General features: G+C 43.6%; 2 protein-coding genes across 8 annotated transcripts in view; one reads left to right on the top strand and one right to left on the bottom strand.

Moving 5' to 3' along the window:
• Positions 1-14,842, top strand: part of znf385c (zinc finger protein 385C) — a 154,521-nt gene extending 139,679 nt beyond the window's left edge. For 5 of the 6 annotated variants that reach the window (XM_037087874.1, XM_037087873.1, XM_037087875.1 and 2 more), the window contains 6 exons: positions 307-532; positions 7,127-7,504; positions 7,601-7,788; positions 9,170-9,268; positions 9,847-9,936; positions 12,153-14,842. In XM_037087874.1, the coding sequence (XP_036943769.1) occupies positions 307-532; positions 7,127-7,504; positions 7,601-7,788; positions 9,170-9,268; positions 9,847-9,936; positions 12,153-12,383 (1,212 nt within the window). In that variant the 3' untranslated portion in view covers positions 12,384-14,842. The remainder of the gene's footprint in view (positions 1-306; positions 533-7,126; positions 7,505-7,600; positions 7,789-9,169; positions 9,269-9,846; positions 9,937-12,152) is intronic. The other variant, XM_037087877.1, reaches the window with a different exon arrangement.
• Positions 10,012-18,710, bottom strand: part of nkiras2 (NFKB inhibitor interacting Ras-like 2) — a 21,711-nt gene continuing 13,012 nt past the window's right edge. The window contains exons 4-5 of one of the 2 annotated variants that reach the window (XR_005072740.1): positions 10,124-10,182; positions 10,012-10,026 (exon numbers count right to left, since the gene is read on the bottom strand). The gene's annotated coding sequence lies outside the window, so the exon portion shown is untranslated. Of the gene's footprint in view, positions 10,027-10,055; positions 10,183-18,710 lie in introns of those variants that run through there. The other variant, XR_005072739.1, reaches the window with a different exon arrangement.

Raw genomic sequence — 18,710 nt, 5'->3', positions numbered from 1 at the left:
CGCGTCCAGGACTTGCAGAGGCTGACTCTCACAGTGCACATTAATAGGGTAGTTGTGGAGATGGGATCCTCTCTCTTGTTGCATATTACACATGCAATTATACCTCTGGCCTCCCAATGTGCCATCGCTGTTATCAGGTGAAAACAGACTCTCCTCCATGCAGCCTGTGCATGCCCGCGAGAGAGCAAAATATTCAGGCGTGAATTTTAACATTTATTGCACGTGGGCTCCCGTCTCTCCAGCTGATAAGGCATCGAGTCAAACGCTCTCCCTCTCCAACCCGGTTTTCTCTCATTTTCCTTGCAGAACCAAGCGGAGGCGCACTACAAGGGCCACAAGCACGCCCGCAAGCTCAAAGCCATGGAGGCCCAGAAGAACAGGCAGCGACGAGCCGGCGAAGCCTCGTCCGCGGGGAGGGAGAGGGACCGAGACAGAGATCGCGATCGGGAACGAGATCGGGAACGGAACAAGACGTCCTCGTCCGAGGCGGCTCTCCCTGCACTCATGGATACAAACATGGTGGAGGGAACAAGTATGTTAACAGACGGAGAGAGGAAAAAAAAACTCTATCATACTTTGGTTCCCCCTTCTGCTCCATTTCATCACCCTCTCCACCAGTCCTCTTCTCACCGCTGCCATCATCCTCCTCCATATCATCTCTCTTTTCCCCTTCCCTCTGCTCTGCAGTGTTACACTCTGAGATTACATCTCCTGTACACCTTATCCTTCACCATCTCGCCCTCCTATTCCCTCTGTGTTTCTGTGCATTGAAACCTCAGCAATCTAAACCCACTCTACCCTCCCTCTCTCCAAACATACCTCTTTGCCCTGGCTCTCTGTCCCTGTACTTTCTGATAGATGGAGGGCTCTGAAGCAGTGGGATTCTGGGATGTCTGTGTGTCTCGTTTTTTTACCTCCTTTGCCTCTTAATATCCAGTGTTTGACCTCCTGTTCACTCCCCCCTGCTCTCTCAGCTCTATCTAAGATAGAGAGGGTAGTTGTAGAGCCAGAATTGGTGTATTTGTGCGGCATGGAAAGAACAACACACAGTGTTGGGAAAGTTGAGAGGGAGCAAAATAATGACCCGAGTTTTCATTTGAAGGGCAGTCAAAGGCACTGATCTTGTTTTACAAAGAGTTAAAATGTTTTTGCATTGGTGGTACAGATAAAGACATTTCAGCTCTTTATAAGAGTGTGTTGGTTTTTCTTTCAGCACAATATGGATGTTGAACTCGTCATGTTCCACATGACACAGCTGCAGCTTTGGCTCGTTTGGCTTGTTCCAGTGGCACTTTGACTGCAGAGTGAGCCCATTACCTTCTCATGTTGCACTCGTCTGGGTCCACACTTTTCATTTATCCATCCAGGGTGATGGTGGTGGAGCAGCGGTAGAGCCGCTTTCCCCACTCTCGCCGCTCTACCTTCCTACTTCATCCTCTCCGCCGCCCTCCCCCCCCGGAGAGGATCGCTATCTGAGCAGAATTTCAAAATGCGCTTGGATGCTCAATGGAATATTAGAGAAGAGATACAAAGGTACTGAGAGCAGAGGGAGACAGTTTGTACTCCTCATAGATATGCTCCCGTGCACGTGGATACACACAGACAAGCCGCATTTCGTTTTTTGGGGGTTTTTTTTCTTTTTTTTTTTTTTGCTGTGAGCACTAAGAGTCTCCTTCAGAAAGGAGAAAGTGGACAAAAGACTGGGAGCCTGATAACGCTCTCATCAAATCTCATTTTAATATTCCGCCGTTGCAAAGGAGCACCCTGAAAGAGGGAAGCAGCAGTGACGACGAAACAGGATGATGAGTGGAAAATGAGAGATAAGATGAAATGAATGAAGGGGACTGAGAGAGACAGAGAGGGAGTATAGGCACGGAGGGAAGGGGGTCACTGGAGAGAGAAAGTAGATAAGTCATAGCTAGTTTTTTATGCTGTGAATAATTTTACAGTTCCAGAGCAATTTTGTGAGGAGGAACACTCTTTTAATAAGCCCAATTGTGTGATTGGCCTAATGTGAAATTGAAATGCAGCAGTGCGAGCCAGTGGTGGCATGCACCACAATGCCGACCTGTAATGGAATAGCGCTCCAAATTAACACTCTATGAAATGAGTTATGTCTGCCATGAAACTGGAGGCTGGTGGGGAGCTGTCTGAGGGTAATGCCCACATTGTCTGCCATCAGGAACCAATAACACACCTGTCGGCTGCTCCTCTAAGCAGTCAGTCTGGCTCAGAATAAACAGACTCCTAGCCCACAAGGTCAGTCTCCTCAGTGCTGTTAGAATAATAGCAACGTTTAGACGCGGGAGGCCACTGCCATTTATATACCACCTTTTGACTTTCAGCGGCTGGATGGCGTTCAAAAAGCACTTTTTCCGAGGTAAACAAGAACAAGCGATGAGTCACAGCATTGCTTTCCAAGTGTATTTGGGCAAGTGCCACAGTGGACCGGATCAGGTAATTAAATGTAGGCTTTGTCACTACATGGATAAAGATATATTACATCCAACAAAAACAACTAGATCTCCGTTGTATATTTAGTTTAGGTGTGTAAACGTTTGTATATGTAAAAGCATTTTATTTAGTTAGCCAGCCGCTTCCTTTTGGGATGGGGAGGTCGATGAGGTCACATAATAGATATTTTCATCAGCAGTGGTGTTTGTATTCACCACAAGTGAAGTAATTATTTGTGTGGGCTCGGGTTGCTCACGCAGTGTTTATCTGCCACAAACAGCCTGATAACCACACTGTCCATTAGCCGTAAGCTAACATTAGAAAGCAACAGTAAGACCTCTGTAATGTTGGGTTCACAAAGTACAGCAGAGTTTACCCCCTCCAGCTCCAGTCAGCAGTCATCAAAACAAAACGTAAACGCCTCTGCAGATCTCTTCTGCAGTTAGGTTGATTAATAGGATTGAAGATAAATCCAGTTTTTTTAATTCCATAAGATAAAAAGTAACCCCTGAGCTCTCCTCCTGTTGATAAATGGCTCCAGATCAGAGCAGAGTCTGATCTGACTCTGGGTGTTTATTCCTCCAGAAGGTCTTGCTCTGCACCCGACTTTCTACCCAGCTCTCAGAAAACACTCTTCAAATGATTTCGATAAAGAGCCCCCTAGTGGCAGAGGTTGCATACTGCACATTTAAGAGAATCACCGGTGCAATAACATTATCAACAATAATGATAACTTGGACCTTAATCTACCAAGACAACTTCTGCATCAGTGGTAATGTCCAGCAGATTATCGGTTAAACTATATTTAGATTGTTCTCCACAGAGACATATGAGGATCAGTCACTTCGGTAAATATCCACAAACAGCATATGTTTGTGTTCATGCCGCAAAGCCCTCTGGAAACCTCATGACCCTTGTCCCTCAGGAGTCCACGGAGAGAGAGGAAGTTGGGATGAAGGGATCGACCCATAAAATGTCATATTCTTCCTGTTCCCCATTGACTGCACTGAACACAGTTGTTCACCTCACGTTAATGAGGTAGTAATTTTAGCCCAAACCCTGATGCTGCCTAACCTGACTCACAAGATGCTTTGTTACACAGCACCACTGGGGAAGTCGTCCTTGGAAAATGTTTATAAAAGGGCAGAAACTCTCAAAGAATACTTGGCAGCGGATTGAACAAAACCATCTGTCCATCAGAGGCTAAATGCAACCAATCGCATCAACAATAGGAGAGCGCTACCAGCAGCAGAGCCAGTTGGCAGATCAAACTCTCGCCGATGCCAGTTGAGAGAATGGAAATACATTTTCCATTGAGAAAAAACTTCAGTGCAATTCCTCATAGGATGCTCATAGGATTGGTCTTCACCACTCTGATTTGGCCATGAGCGCATATATTCAAGCATGGAAAGATGGATTTGCAAGGTCACATGATCACGTAATGTTGTGAATCCAGGTAACATGTTGCCCTAACCGTAGCAAAGTCAGTTTTGGATTTAAATCTAACCAAACTTTAGCCATATCAGTGTAACTTTGGAACGTGATTTTTTTTGCTTTTTAATCCTAAATTCTGTCACGTTACAGTAAAACTTTCCAACATATCTCAAGAACATACTTTACTTTCTGCAGGTATTCGTATTCATTCAAGGTACCACAACAATTTGTAAGTACAGGAGGGAGTTGTGGGAGAGCAGAGACGACATTTTCAATCTTACAAAGGGACTAATCGATGCTTATAAGCCATGTCCCAGACTTACAAAGGAGGGAGTGAGCACACAGTGAGTGAGTGAGTGAGTGAGTGAGTTAGCGAGCAGCAGGCCGGTGCCCGGAGACAGAGGGTCTACATCAGTTGTGACAAGCATCAATCAAACCTCAGCTTTGATTGACTCCAATTTTAAAACCGTCTTTGCTGGGACTCTGTCTGTCACCACGGTAATGATGATTTAAAGCAAAGACATTTTCCTCCAGGGAATGTGTTTATGGTCTGAAGCTGCCGCGGATCAGAGCTCACCTGCTACACTGAGTTCTCGGTGTCTGCGTGCGTATGCAAGCATGTGCATAATGAGCTAAATACTCACATTCATCTGCTGTTAAGCTGTGATTAAAGTTGAATTGAGATCTCCTCAGATGTGTTCACACTCCAGAAGCCTGTCACGTTTGATTGGACTGTTTAAGTGTGGATTAAATTCTATTCATGTTAAAGAAAACTGACGACTGCCAGCACAACATTGATCCAAATATCCATAATCTGCTGCTGCCGTGTTGTTCTTCTCCACAGAGGCCCTGCTGGTGCTGCCAATACGCTGGCCTTTGGTGTGACAGTTTGCCAATGTTGGTGGCAGTTTCTCTCATTATGTAGATGGTCAGAGAGCAAGTGGGTGACAAGGAGACAGAGAGATACTTTTGTAGTGAAGAGGACCGAGGAGACTTTTATCTGAGATTAATTTGTTTAATCAGTTTTGCAGGATTTTTGATCCCAGTCTGGAGCCAAAAGCTGCTCTTTTTTTCGCCACTTCCCATCAGAGCTGCAACTACGATTATTTACTGAATCATTCTGTGGGTTATTTTTATCAAGTGAATATTTTTCAGTCTGTAAGATGCCTGAGCTGCCACCCGTCATCACCAGTTTCTCAGAGGTGTCATCGTCAAATTGATTGTTTTGTTCTAACAACAGTCGAAAACCAAATGATTCAATTTACAATAATATTAAAGAGAAAAGTCAAAATAGTCAAATTAGACATCATGACAAGTTTATGATGTATAGTTATAATCAGACATTAAGTCAGAAGTAGATATTTGTTTATCATGGCTAGCTAATCATCATGTCTTCCACAATAACCAGTAGTTAGTAGGTACTATTTTGTAGTTGTAGCTTGACAAATCACTAAAATGGTTATAAACATTGACTCCTTGATTAATCGATTAAACTTTTTGGTGCTAATTTCAATATAAAATCAAAAGATTGATTGTTATTTTTTCTTTTTGGATGCATGTTAAAGTTTGCATGAAGTCACAGAAAGATCGGACACAAGTTCTTCACAAAGAAATCCACAGTCCAGCAGAATTAAGCACCTTAAAGAAATCGTCCACAGGCTTGTAAAGGCAACGAAAAAGAGACGGGGGAGTTTTTCACATTAGGCTAAAAAAGTCATTACTACATGTAAATTGATCCAACTCGTTACACGGAGCCCCTTCAAGCCTTTTTTAAAAATGAGAGATACCATGTGTCCGTAGAGAAATGAGTCTTGGCTGGATGAGGTCCCTCATGATGTGAGTCTTTGGATTTAAGAGGGCTTTGATTCCCAGCAGCGCTCCATGTCTTCCTCTGTAAGGTTTCTGCTAAATCCATTGATCTGTATCACTCCCCTCCAGAGGCTTCTCAGGTGGCCCCCGCCGCTCACATAAGCTCGGGATCGTACCTTCCCCGGCCCCCCCACAGAGGAGCTCAAATCCGTCAGGGGTCACTCTCATTACAGCGAGGCGACTGCCTAATCTTGCTTCTATATAGGTTCTTTTTTCTTTTAGCGGGGGAATGGGAGAGGAAGACCCTTATCTCGAATGATGAATTTACTCTGAGACGTAAAAAGGGAAAATCAATGGAGCGCAGTTTCATTGTGGCGGGGTTGTGTGTGCGTGTGCACCAAATGAAATGGAGATATTCAGCGAGCGTAGCGCACAGCGCTCTGGGGTGAAGTGTGCAACTCCCCCCGGGAGAACAAAGGGGTGAAGGGGAGACGTGTAATGGAACTCCAGTGACTTATCGGCTGGGGCCCGGCAGTCAATGGGTTTGTTTATATTGACTGAGACTCCAGGTCCACTTGATATTTGAATAGTGAGGGAGAGCGAAGGAGAAGGAAGGGATGAAGGAGGAAGGAGGCTGATGGTATTTAGCCGCCTAAACCAATGCTAATCTAGTCGGTTCCACATGGCTTTAAACAAACGCAGATATTATATCAGAAAACGCCACAAAGGGAGCGGTTGAAAAGCTCTCTTAATGTCAGCTCAAATATTGCATTAAAGGAGAAAACGGTTATTTGGAGTGCGAATCAAGCGACTTTTTAATTGCACTCAAAAAGTTAATCAAAAGAGCGTTTTGTTGTTTCAATGTGCAAGATTCTCACTATTTATTCAGGCTCATTATTTGATTTTTTTTCCAAAATCAAGCATGGATTATATTAACTGCAGTGGAAGAAGCTTATAATCAGGGAGTTGTTGTAAAAATGAGATCAGCTTCTCTCTTGGTGTTTTAAAACTCAGCAAAAAGCGATGAGAAGGAAACAAAGGAGCCTTTAAAAAACTCTGAGGCCTCGTACATCTGTCACATAATCTGTATTTACATGTGTAGAGATAGAAATAATGAACAGACACGTTAGATGTAAAGTTTATAATTTAATGCTAAGTTGTTTATTTGAATAAATTGAATAACCTATTTAATTAACTTGATGCAATTTTTCAAGTATTATAGATCAAACTAATGCATTACGTATGGACGACTGCAGCAAGCAGCTTTTTTGCCTCTTTAAAAAACAAACTTTAAAAACCCACAGCCACAGTTAACAAGTAGCAGGTGAATATATTTGAGTATTTAGCATCTGAACAGCCGGAGTTTTCCCACAGGGGCTGGTAGCGACCAGTTTGCTGATGTTGTGTTTATTTCTACCTCTTTATGCAGCTCTCCAGTCTGATCTAGCACAAACCAACCTGGAGGCGAAGCTGGAGGACAGTCCCAGGAGCTCAGTCATGCTGACACCGGTATCTGAGGTTTCCTCGGTGGAGCTGGTCACCCTCTCCCCTCCTCAGATTTCACCTTCCTCGCAGCTCTCAGAGACCGCCTCAGACACTAGCGCCCCCGAGGTCCCGGAGGCCGCCGACGCCGCAGAGGCGGCAGGCCCGACCGCCGAGACAGGCAGCCATGCAGACGAGTCCAGCACAAATGGGGAGCCGCGTACAGACGATGAGAAGGACCCCAAGAAGAGCAAGGCTCACCTTCATTGTCCTGTCTGTAAAGTCACCGTCAACTCCGTCTCTCAGCTGGAAGCACATAACAGCGGTACTTTCTAGACAGGAACTTGCATTTGAAACTGATCTTTATCTATATTTGATTTGAACCACAACAAACCTGCCACTTCACTGCTCTCTCCACCAGGTACAAAGCACAAACTGATGCTGGAGGGTCACAGCGTTCTGCCTCGACGCAGGGGGAAAGTAGTGGCAACGCGCGCCGGCTGCAAGAGCAAGCGGCTGGGCAGCAAAGGCAGCGTCGGGGTGCCTAGCAAGAACTTTCAGTGTGAAGTGTGTGAGATCTTTGTGAACTCTGAGACCCAGCTTAGCCAGGTGAGAAGACATTGATATTTATGTTGTATTGCATTTATACGTATGTAGTACTCACAGCTTCTGCTTCATACAACACAACCCTGCAGACCGTCCTCAAATCCCGCTGGCTCACAGAATATTGTATCAGACTGTGAGTAAAGTCAGTAAATCAGACCGTATCGGTTAGATGGCTGTGATTGGCCGGGTTGGATGGAAATCAATCTAGACTCGGCGGGAAACTTTTAGCCTCACAAAATTACATCAGAACGTTGTGGTTGTGAGGTATCAGAGTAAGAGGATAAAATCACAAGCGCTACCACTCTGGGTCTTCTACTATCATCCTTGTGCTTTCTGAAATGAAAGACGAGGAGGGAAGCAACATAGTCCTAAGTAAGAGTGCTAGAATCTTCTTCAAAAAGGCCACAGAAGTTCTGTCAGCTCTGCAGAAATAAGCACTCGAGCCCAATCTCATCACAGCTAGCAGAGAAAATGTTGCATGTAATTACCTCACCTCCATACGCGGATGATGTGGCCCCACAGAATTAATTTAAAAACAGAACTTCCTGCACATAGTGGGCAATTACCTTGCACATCAAAAGGCTGATATTAGATCCTGAACTGAGACCGGACTGACCTCTGATGTTACTATTATAAAAACCATTAATAAAACGATGTACATTAAAATGCTAAATGTGAATGATGAGTTTTTCGAACACCTTATTCAAGGGACCATTTTTAACATAACCTTGACGGAGGAGCAGCTTAAATCAAAGCAGCAGTTTCATTTACAGCCACATGAATGAAGCCATTGAAAGCAGGGCTGTGAGTGCAGGGGTACATTTAAGCGGCAGCTATTTCTCCACATTAGACAGATATCGTCCGACGCTGTAACTAACTGCCAAGCTCTTCAGCGAGCAGGCGTTTATTTACCACTCATAATTGCAAAGCTACTGTGTTTAATTTGCCGGCTACGTTGGCATCAAACCAGTTTGGGGAAGTAATTTCTCCCCTTTTGATGTTCATTAAGTGCTACATCTGAGCGAAGGGATTGTCTTGGAAAACGGCGGGCCTATGGTGGAGCGGAATGTGGAAAAGATACGCGGGGATACGCTGGCATGAGCGAGCGCCTGGGCTGCTTTAGCTTTAAATGCATTCCACCAGGCTTATATAAACATCCCCGATCCCAGGAGGACATAAGCCTGTTAGTACTGCAGCCAGAGGAGGACAGAGTGTGGCTGCGCTGGGAAGTAATGTGATGTAATTTCTGTGTGCTTCAGTCAAACTCAATACGTATCCATTATTAATTCAGCACGTAACATTTTGAAGTTTGTTTTTTTTCCCACGGTGGTACAACAGATGCTTGTTAGCCCTGCTGACTGTATCTCTGCTTGTCTTTCTGCAGCACATGAACAGCAGACGGCACAAGGATAGGCTGGCCGGAAAACCACCCAAACCCAAATTTACCCCCCACAGCAAGAGCCAGCCAAGCTCCAGCTTAGCGGTAAGTCTCGGCGCAAAGACACGTACAAACAAAACACTGTCACGCAAATATGCGCACATGCACGCACACTCGAGGAAGACAAACAGCACATAATTGCCTTTCTCACATGGCAGATATGCTCGAGCGTACCGTGCGCACACACACACACGCACACCCAAAAAAACAGGAGTAAATTCAGCCTTGCTTGTAAGCTAATGCATTTTTAAACACCCGATTTAATTTATCTACGTTTCAGTTAACTGATTTGACCCCCAGCCCCCCGACAGACAAACACACAGATCTCATTACGCCGCGCTCAGGGGCTCCTGTGTCGTGGTGAGGCAGCACGCTCGTGTGCCTGCACTGTCATAGAGGTTAAGCACACTGTTGTACTCGGCGAGTCCCCTCCCCCTGAGACAGGTCTAAAATAGTCCCGCTGTCTCCCCACTGACCAGCTCTGACAACAGCAGCCTGAATCAGCACTCCAGATTAATCACTTCTCTGCTCCTGTCATATGCACACCTCCCCATCTCTCCTTCTCCCCACACTCCTCCTCCACCTCCTCCTCTTCCTCCTCCTCCTCCTCCTCCATCCTACAGAACGTGAGATGGAGTGGCTATGCAGGCGTGGCTGTGTCTGCCATGAAGAAAGCGTTCAGCCAGTACAATCTCACCTCCCTCTCCTCGCAGGTCAGTGGCAGGAGAGGCCGAGTCTGGGGTTGGATTGGAGGGCGAGAGCTTCAGATGGCTGAACTTTAGGCCTGGAAACGGGGCAGGGGACTGAGCAGAGATAATGAAGAAACCATTGATTTTTGTTATTTATTTATTTATTTGTTCCTGTTGATTTACATGAGGTGCTGCTCATTTTTACACGCACGTGGTGATGCCAAGAGAGTTGTGAAGTGGGAGGAGGTGTCTCAGGTGCTTCTGGTTTTTCTGGAGGAAAAAAAAAAATCTGATGAATATTCTCTTAGAGAAGGTTTTGTGACTCACAGTCGAAGCATCTCTGTGGCTTTCATTGGCATGAAACTCTAACTGCCTCTTAAATAACCAGGCAAAGGTGCAAGTTTGGAGGAATCCAGTCAGAGAGCTTAAAATTCTGCTATATATAAAAAATAATAAAACAATCTACAGCTCAAATTTACTCTATCGAGTTCTTTGTCCATTTGTCATTAATTTTCTAGCGTAACTGTAACAGTGCATGTTGCACGCCTCCACCTCTGTAATCACATTTCATCTCACTATCCAGCGAAGGAAATTAGACGTCTCTTTTTCTTTCTTTCTTTCTTTTTAATTAATGCGGCAACTAACAACATTGTGGTTTATTCACATGAATGACATTTTTTTGTTTTAATTGCTCTGATTTGTTCCTCTAACGGGTCTCTTCTCTGTCAGTTGCAGCTGGGGCTCATCAGCATTGTAGATTACACATAAAATACTGAAAATAAGTGCAATTTTGAAATACTTCCACTTTACTGAAGTGTTTCAGTTTGTCTTTTTTTTCCTTTTTCGCACTTCATAATTTGGGTTACTGACATTTTGGAGGCAAATATTTACATTATTTAATTTATTTATCTTTTACATCATAACATAACATAAACCCATATATTATCTAAAGGAACCCATTTTCTTTGTTCAGTGATATTAAAGCTGCTGTAAGTGTTGGTTTAGTCAACTTCCTGTCTGTGCTGCTGTCAGCGATCCCCTCCTTTCTTTTATTTTTCAATGATCCTGCTCCGTGTGTCTTCCCCGAGCTGACAGGAGTGCCTCTTTTTAGAGTTTTCTGCCTGATCCTGATTGTATAAAGTGGGGGAGGGATAGCAGAACATTTGTTTTCTCATTTACTGCATGAGTGAGAAAATAAAGCTCACTGCATCTTTAAGGAAGGGGGAAACACTTCACTTCCACTTCACAACTCTCTGGACAGACATTAGTTTAGTCTGGTTATCCTGATTTAGTTTGTAGATATCTGTGGGAAATGTCATTTAAAATACTTTGAATCCTCTGCAGGAATATGTAGCATCTTAAGAAAATGTCTGATATATGTTTCTCCTCTTAGACCACTGTGTATTGTATCAAAGTTTCCTAAAAGAGAGGTCCTCACCTTTTTCTGTATCAAATACTTGACCCCCTGTAGGCTTGAAAAAATTTGTTCATTTGCAGGAGACAGCAGCTGGTGTTGGTTTCGATTCTCAACGGTCAGATTGGATTAAAATGGCTGCCCTGAGCCTCAGCGAGACGAACATATTAAAACATTCATAAAAACTATTGCAACAAAGTACCCTCTCACCAGTGTGATTGAAACAGTGGTTGCTTTGCTAAAAAAAAAAAAAAAAGCTAAATATGCAACAAGGGAGCAATAGTGTGTGTATTTGCAAGTGCTGTATTCATCAATGTTGAAAAACTAGTACAACCATCGCTTGAAAAGTTTATGACCTCTGCTGTTCTCTGTGAAGGAGCAAAAGAAATGGTTTCAAGTCTACAAGGGAGAGTGTTTGATAAGAAGGGCGTAGAAACAGCATTTTGGTTACATTTCATGCATTCATCATAGCAAATCACATCCGGTGTCCATGCATTTATTTCATGGTCACTGGGTCAATGGTGTTTCAAAGAAGATCAGAGCCATCTTTTAACATCCCAGAGCTTTAAAGTAAATGGCTGCCATTTCAGCCTTGTCTGATAAAGGTCCATACTGTAGTTATTCCATCAGCCTACTATGTGATGAGTGTTCGTGCAACAAGCTCTCATGAGCCGAGCTGTGGATGGTATTTAACACAGAGCGGTGTATACAGTAAGAGTGAATTCCTCTATAATAATGGTGAATGAGCTGGGGAAGCATGTTTCCAGGTGCAGGTTCTCTGCCCTCACTGTGCTCTTCTCATCGTTCCCCCTCCTGTCTTCTCCAGACCAAGCTGGCCTTGCAGAAGCAGCTGACCAAGAGCTTGACGACTGGCTTCCTGCCCAGCCCCCTCACCCAGCCAACCCTGTGCACAGTGGCAACTAACCCGCTGGCTCTGCGCCACCCAGTGGGCACCACCACCTTCATCCAGACCCCCTTCCTGGGCCCTGCACTGTTTCGGCCTGCTCCGGGGCCACTGCGGGCCACACACACACCCATCATCTTCTCCCCCTACTAAAGACTTGACCCACTTCTCATTTGAGCTCCACCCGTGTCCCTTTACCAAACCCCAGGCCCTCCTCCAGTGTGACCCACATAACAAAGGCCACACGCAAACTATGCAGCCCGCCTGACTAACGATGGAAAGAGTGCACAAGTCCTGACGCTCAGTAGGCCGTTAGGCCTGAGAGCTGTTCCTATCATAAAGGCCAAGATCTCCCATCATGCCTTCTTTCTGCTCCTCTTATCATGACCTAAGGAGGAGGACAGGCCTCCAGACAGTGACTGGTGCACAGAGGCCACTTCTATAGCCATTTCATGGGTCAACGTGGTTTGGATTCTGATATTATTGTGTAATTTATTAGAGAACAAATATAGACAAGTCTAGATGTATGTTTAGTGTGGTTGCCACAAAATAAGGTCCCTTTACTTGATGCTCTTTTAAAAACATTTTTAACTTATTGGTTCAGGGGTTTTATGAAAGGTGGGAAGATCACAATTCATTAAAGCAGCTGAAGCCGAGTCATCCTCCTGTATGACTGGACCAGCCAGTGTCAACAAGCTGAGAGGATCATCTGAGGCCAGATCCATCTTGGATATGGCAAATATCAAACAACTGTCTGTCTGCACGAATTTAAAACATTTGAAGGATACATGTGGGTGGTACATGAAGCTCTAACTACATACTGATTGTCCATGTGTTTAAATCCATACAGCACCATTTTGCACCTCCAGCCCTCTCCCAAACACAGTTTTCCCTGAGCCCTAAACTCGTATAATCAACACATTTCTTTCGCTCTGAGTCAGAGCCACAGTCAGAGCCCTCCAGATTTCTTTTCCTCCCCTGTATCCCCAGGATTAAGCACTCATTAAGGTCCAGAAAAGGTCAGCTTGTCAACTTGACTTTGTTTCAATTTGCAAATCTGTCTTAGCAATGTTTTTGGGTTTTTTTTGCTCCAGTGCATCATTCACGCAAATGCAGCCCGAGCATTATGTTCTCACCAAGCTAGCAGCATGAAAATGTTCTTACAACTATGGATGCCATCATAATCTTTCCCCCTCTTCTTTCCTCCCCTTCTCCCTTCACCACGCTGGCGTCAGCTCGCTGTTATTCTTAATTTTCCCTGCCGTTATCTCTGCATGAGATAATGAAGAAGAAGAGGGAAACCCCCCCCCCATAACACATGCGCACACAATCACACAAATAACGCCAACACGATGGATAACTTGAGGACGTGATGGGATTCAGAGCTCTGTGGAAAGTTTGGATGACAGTGGGTGGGGGAGGCTGCTCAGCCAGTACTTGATTGACATCCTTTTTGCAGTGTCTGCACACAGCGTGGGAGGGAACAAAAGCACAGTGCCATGGCAACCACATTAAAAAGCACCTTAATACTGATTTACTTACAAAAGCAATGAAAATTGTGTTGATATTCTCCTCTTTTTTTTTTCTTTTTCCTTTTGCTCTAGGTGTATGTTTTAACGATCCCATGTCGATTTCAGTGAGAATTTTTGCTCGTTTAAAAAAAAGAAAACCTAACAAAAAAAAAACACAAAACAATCAGGTGAGAATGATCACGTCTCACATTTTAAAAGCAATACATTCAGTATGTTTATGTTTATGATGTGTTTTCAGTGTGTCGATGGCTTTATCTTACTCTATACTGTACACACGTGTAACAATGTATCATGTGCTCCGACACAGCCAAGGGCCGACTCTGAGTTGCCAGCTCGGAGTCACTTGTGAAACGCGGGCTTGTCCTCGTGGTGCTGCCCTTGATGCTCGACGCTCACGGTCAGTCTCCGCGTGCTGTGACTCTGGGCTAAGGCCGCGTTTTGTTTGTTTTTTTTTTTCATTTATAGCTGCTCTTGCGCTGCAGAAGAGGGGGGCTTCGGCACCGCGTCACATTGCTGTTCTCGCTTTTTTCTTTTTCATTTTTTTTTTTAAAAAGTGGAGCAGGAGAACTTTTGTACGACTTCCACTGAGCGAAACAACGTCACGTCAAGAGATCTTTAGGGACTTAAATGTCACAAGTGCAACGTCGACTGTCATATTGCTGTTCATGCGCCCACCCGGGATATCTGCCGACGCCCTCCCTCTGCCCACACGGACTGTCGGCGAGGTGTCGTAAGGGACTCAGAGCGCCACGCATCATCCCTCCTTCGACAAAACAAACCGTGTTTCTCTTACATTAGTCATGGAGCGAGTCCTATGCATTTCTCATTGTGCAATATGTATAGTTGTCTGTGATTCAGCAGTGCCATCTGTTGTGAAAACCCTGTAATTGCCATCCAGTACTAGTGCTTCTACAAAACGATCATGTGTACATTTTTCTGTTTGAGGACCCCCACCACCCAACCCCCACCCACCCAAGTCTCTCTGGGTAAGCGAAGCCACCGGGTCCCCCCAGCCGCCATACCGATGTGATTCTCCCCAGTCGCACTTACTCAGTGAACCAGCCAGCCTTTAATCTTCACTGTTTGTTCGTTTCTGTCGCTCAGTGGGAACTCTGACCTAAACAACTGAAACTTTCTTAAAATAACGAAATCTAGAGAAGGCAAATTATATGTAGAAAACCATAGAGTAACTATAGAGATTTTAACAGAGTTGCTATTGTTATCTGTATCATAAAGAACTGCTATCATAGAAGAGAGTAGGTTATGTTATTGTAGGCTCTGTGCAGCGTACAGGGGAAAAAATGCTTTCTTTTCTTTTCTTTTCTTTCTTTGTTCATTTACATGGTTTTACGACATTTTTTTTTTTTAAGTACAAGAGAAAATGTTTCAAACAAACTTTTGTTTGAGTGAGCTTGTTTTTTTGTTTGTTTTTTTTCCTCCTCGTTGGACGGTGACTCAATTATTAATGTAATTCAAGGCCTTTTTTTTTTTTTTTTTTTTAGGACAATATCCTCTAAAGTCACATTAGACAGGCCTTCTCAGGGGTGACAGGTTGAGCAAATGCTAACATGACCATCCATTCAGGGTATCCCTCCATAGCTCTAGAGAGCAGGAAACACTGTACGCATGGATGGATTGAAAATAAATAAATATCTTACAGTGCTGTACCATAGAGAGGACAAGTGATGGATTTTGGAAAATAAAGCTTTTAGAACTTGTAAAAGAAAATGTTTTTAGTGACTATGAGAGTGTGTGTTTGTGTGTTTCCTGCGTCACAAGAAGAAGAAGGCAGCGCCTCCATTGAGACTGATATTTGAGCAATAACAATATGTGTGTGGGTGTGTGAGGGAAGAAAAAAAAAGACTCAGGCAGATGATTGCTAATGAATACACAGTGACAAGACGAATGCTCAGATATGCAAAGATGCTTCAGAATTGTGCTCTGATTGAATTATGTTTACCACAGAGAAAGCGCAAAAAAAAGAGAACGCCATCATTTCAAAACCACTAATTATTAATCAGATAATCAAAACTGAGTCAGAAAATAGCCACGTAGAAACAAAAAAAGATTTGCAGGGGTTTTTGCAGGTGCAGACCGGCCTTCCTGGAAAGTCTGCGGCACCATCGCGGCATCTGTTCATGTGGCGACCCGCAGCTTCTCATTTTCTGGCCATTTTCAGGAAACAACTTGTGACAGCAGGACTGGTGTTCAGCCAAGACGCGACGGTGAAAGCTAATGGAAACAAGTTAAAGCCACTGGGTCCGAGCGCTGTCGCATCTGTGGTGCGCAGAGAAGTGATAGAGTAGTACATCCGAGTGGCTGATGTGCTTTAATCTCCCTTTATCTGCAGATGATTCTCTGCAGATGGCCGCTTGAATTGGCTGACAAAAGATTCGGTACTGAATAATGGATCCTCCTCAGTTGTGCAACATGTGCTGGTGACACAGTGTCGCTTGTCTCTGTTGTGTCGAGTCATCACAGCCAACCAAGAGCAGCGTCCTCATAATGTGATTCTCTGGGACTCGCTGCTTTGGTGTGTTTAGCTCAGTTAGTATTCGGTTTCTAGATTCTTTTGTGTATTGGAAGGAGAGCCCTTGGATTATTTATCGTTGTCCTCTGCGCCTCAGGCCGCCACACCAGCCCGTCCTTTGTGGAAACGGCAGATAAGCACAAACGGCAAGTCCAGCTCCTCCTGTGGTGCCAATCAAAGCAGAGCCATCGGATCCCCAGCGCTCACAAAGCCGGTGTGCAGCAGAAGGACAGGATGACCTTGCTCAGCAGCAGTGACACTGGTGTATCCGCTGTATTGATCCGGTATCTTATCTGGCTGCTCTCCATGGAGGACGTGATACTCTTATCTCCTGTGGCGGTGGTCAGCCACCGCTCCTTAACTCGAGAGTCATCCCGTATAAACATAGCTTCAGTGTGTGTGTGTGTGTGTGTGTGTGTGTGTGTGTGTGTGTGTGTGTGTGTGCTCATCTTTAACTGAAAGCAAACGGATGGTTGTAAAAGATTTATAAGATGGAAAAGAAAATCCAGCGCATGGACCTGGAGCAGAGCCTCAGTTAGCCTAATATCCATATGTATGGTTTTTAGCCATGACTAATAATATGATATAAGGGCTTGTGGAAATGTTATATTCAATACAATATTAAAAGTCGCAGTTTATTTTATAGTCAATTGGTTAATATTTAAAATGTAGAGTAATTAAGTGCACACGTCCCTTATGCAAATGTAACACATGTAAGTATGGAATTTATAAATATGAAAGATATTAACGTATGTAAAAACAATATATGAAACCTGTTATATACAGTACAATTAACTGTACAACTGTGTGCAGTGATTATCAGGTAAGTATCAACAGCATATGTTGCCTTAAAGGGAACGTATATTGGCATATATGATATCTTTCCACATGGGGTTAAAGTAATTATGTTTAGTATCTGTATGTGCAGTTTTAGTGGGCATTAATAAGATGTAATATGCTGTACTTTATACCAATCTAGAAATGATACTCTAATCAGACACTATACACCCAGAAACCACTTATAATGACCCCATATATACTCTACTTTGCCCCTTTTATACCATAAATATACTCTAACTCGAAACTAAATAGCAGATCTCAATACACTAGTACACTATAATGCTGTGATTTAGATGTATGTTTTATAATTAAGGTATAACTGGCCTGTTTGCTGCCTAATGAAGAGCACGCTATTTCTAGCTTTTCTCCAGTTTGATACAAAGTACAGATTACTGTACTCGCACTGTTTTAACTTCTATAGTTATTGTTTTGTACATAAGAGTGATGTATAACAGACGAGAATATACTTTTTGGTTGGCAATTTCAAAATATGACTGGCTGTAACTGTGAGTGCGAGTGTTTAATTATCATCTGCTGTTGACTTTAGCTTCATTTTCCAGCATTGCATATTGGATACATGGTAATGGCTAATTAGTGTGTTTAAACACACAGTGCCTGATCATAAATAGTGCTTATGTATGCTTATTGCTGATATTACAGAGGAATACTGATATCTTCTATTGTGGAAATCCATAACATTAATTCATTACTAAATCTATTGTGTTATTTAATAGAGGTCACTGTAGGTCAGGCCAATGTTTGTGTTAATGTATCGCACAAATTCAGTTTTATTGCAAAACATGGAATGGATTTTAACATTCGTACGCATGCTTCTCATTATTCTTTGGCACCCACAGCTGATAATTAAACTCCTACAGCAGAATTATAAAGGGAAAAAAAGTACTGTACCGATTTACAATCACAGTACTAATTGCACCAATTCCTGTACTGTGAAATACAGAGCCGTTGATATTGCTAGTGATGCATTTGAGGTTAAAAAAGCCAAAGAAAGATGAGAGAAAGAGACAGAGGGTTGAGTTAGTAAAGCAGTGGAATAAATCAATTTGTTTTTCAGCTTCCACAGCGTCTTCATTTGTTTTTTTATTGAGCCCAAATTGTCTTTTTTATTGACTTGTTGGGAGACATTGTGTCAACATGTCCCTCTGGGTGGCATCAAAGGTGTCAAACCCTTCCAGACATCCGCGCTGAATGCACAAACTATAAGCAATAACTAAGATCCAATTTTTTTTGCACGGCTCAAATTGCCTCCAGCGCAACTTATCCCAGATTAAAATCACCCCAGCCTCCAGGACAAATGATCTGTCTGAGAGGCTCGTGGGAAGCCAGTGTGACAACTAGCATTTGACATAACTGATGGCTTAAGAGCAGCTGATATTTCCAGCCCACAGAGAGTGCCATTTAGACCGTGTGTGTTCACTGCTGTGTGGAATTGTTCTGTTAATCTGATGCTTCATGATGGCATCTGTGAAAAGAGGAGCAGCTTCCAGGGCTGAAGTCTATTTTTCTTTTCACAAAACATCCCCCCCCCCCCCAAAAAAAAAAAAAAAAAAAAAAGAA

The sequence above is a fragment of the Acanthopagrus latus genome, chromosome 23, assembly GCF_904848185.1.
Source record: "Acanthopagrus latus isolate v.2019 chromosome 23, fAcaLat1.1, whole genome shotgun sequence".
Taxonomy (NCBI): Eukaryota; Metazoa; Chordata; class Actinopteri; order Spariformes; family Sparidae; genus Acanthopagrus; species Acanthopagrus latus.
The sequence above is the reverse complement of the archived record's forward strand: the minus strand, read 5'-3'. Positions and strand labels throughout refer to the sequence as shown.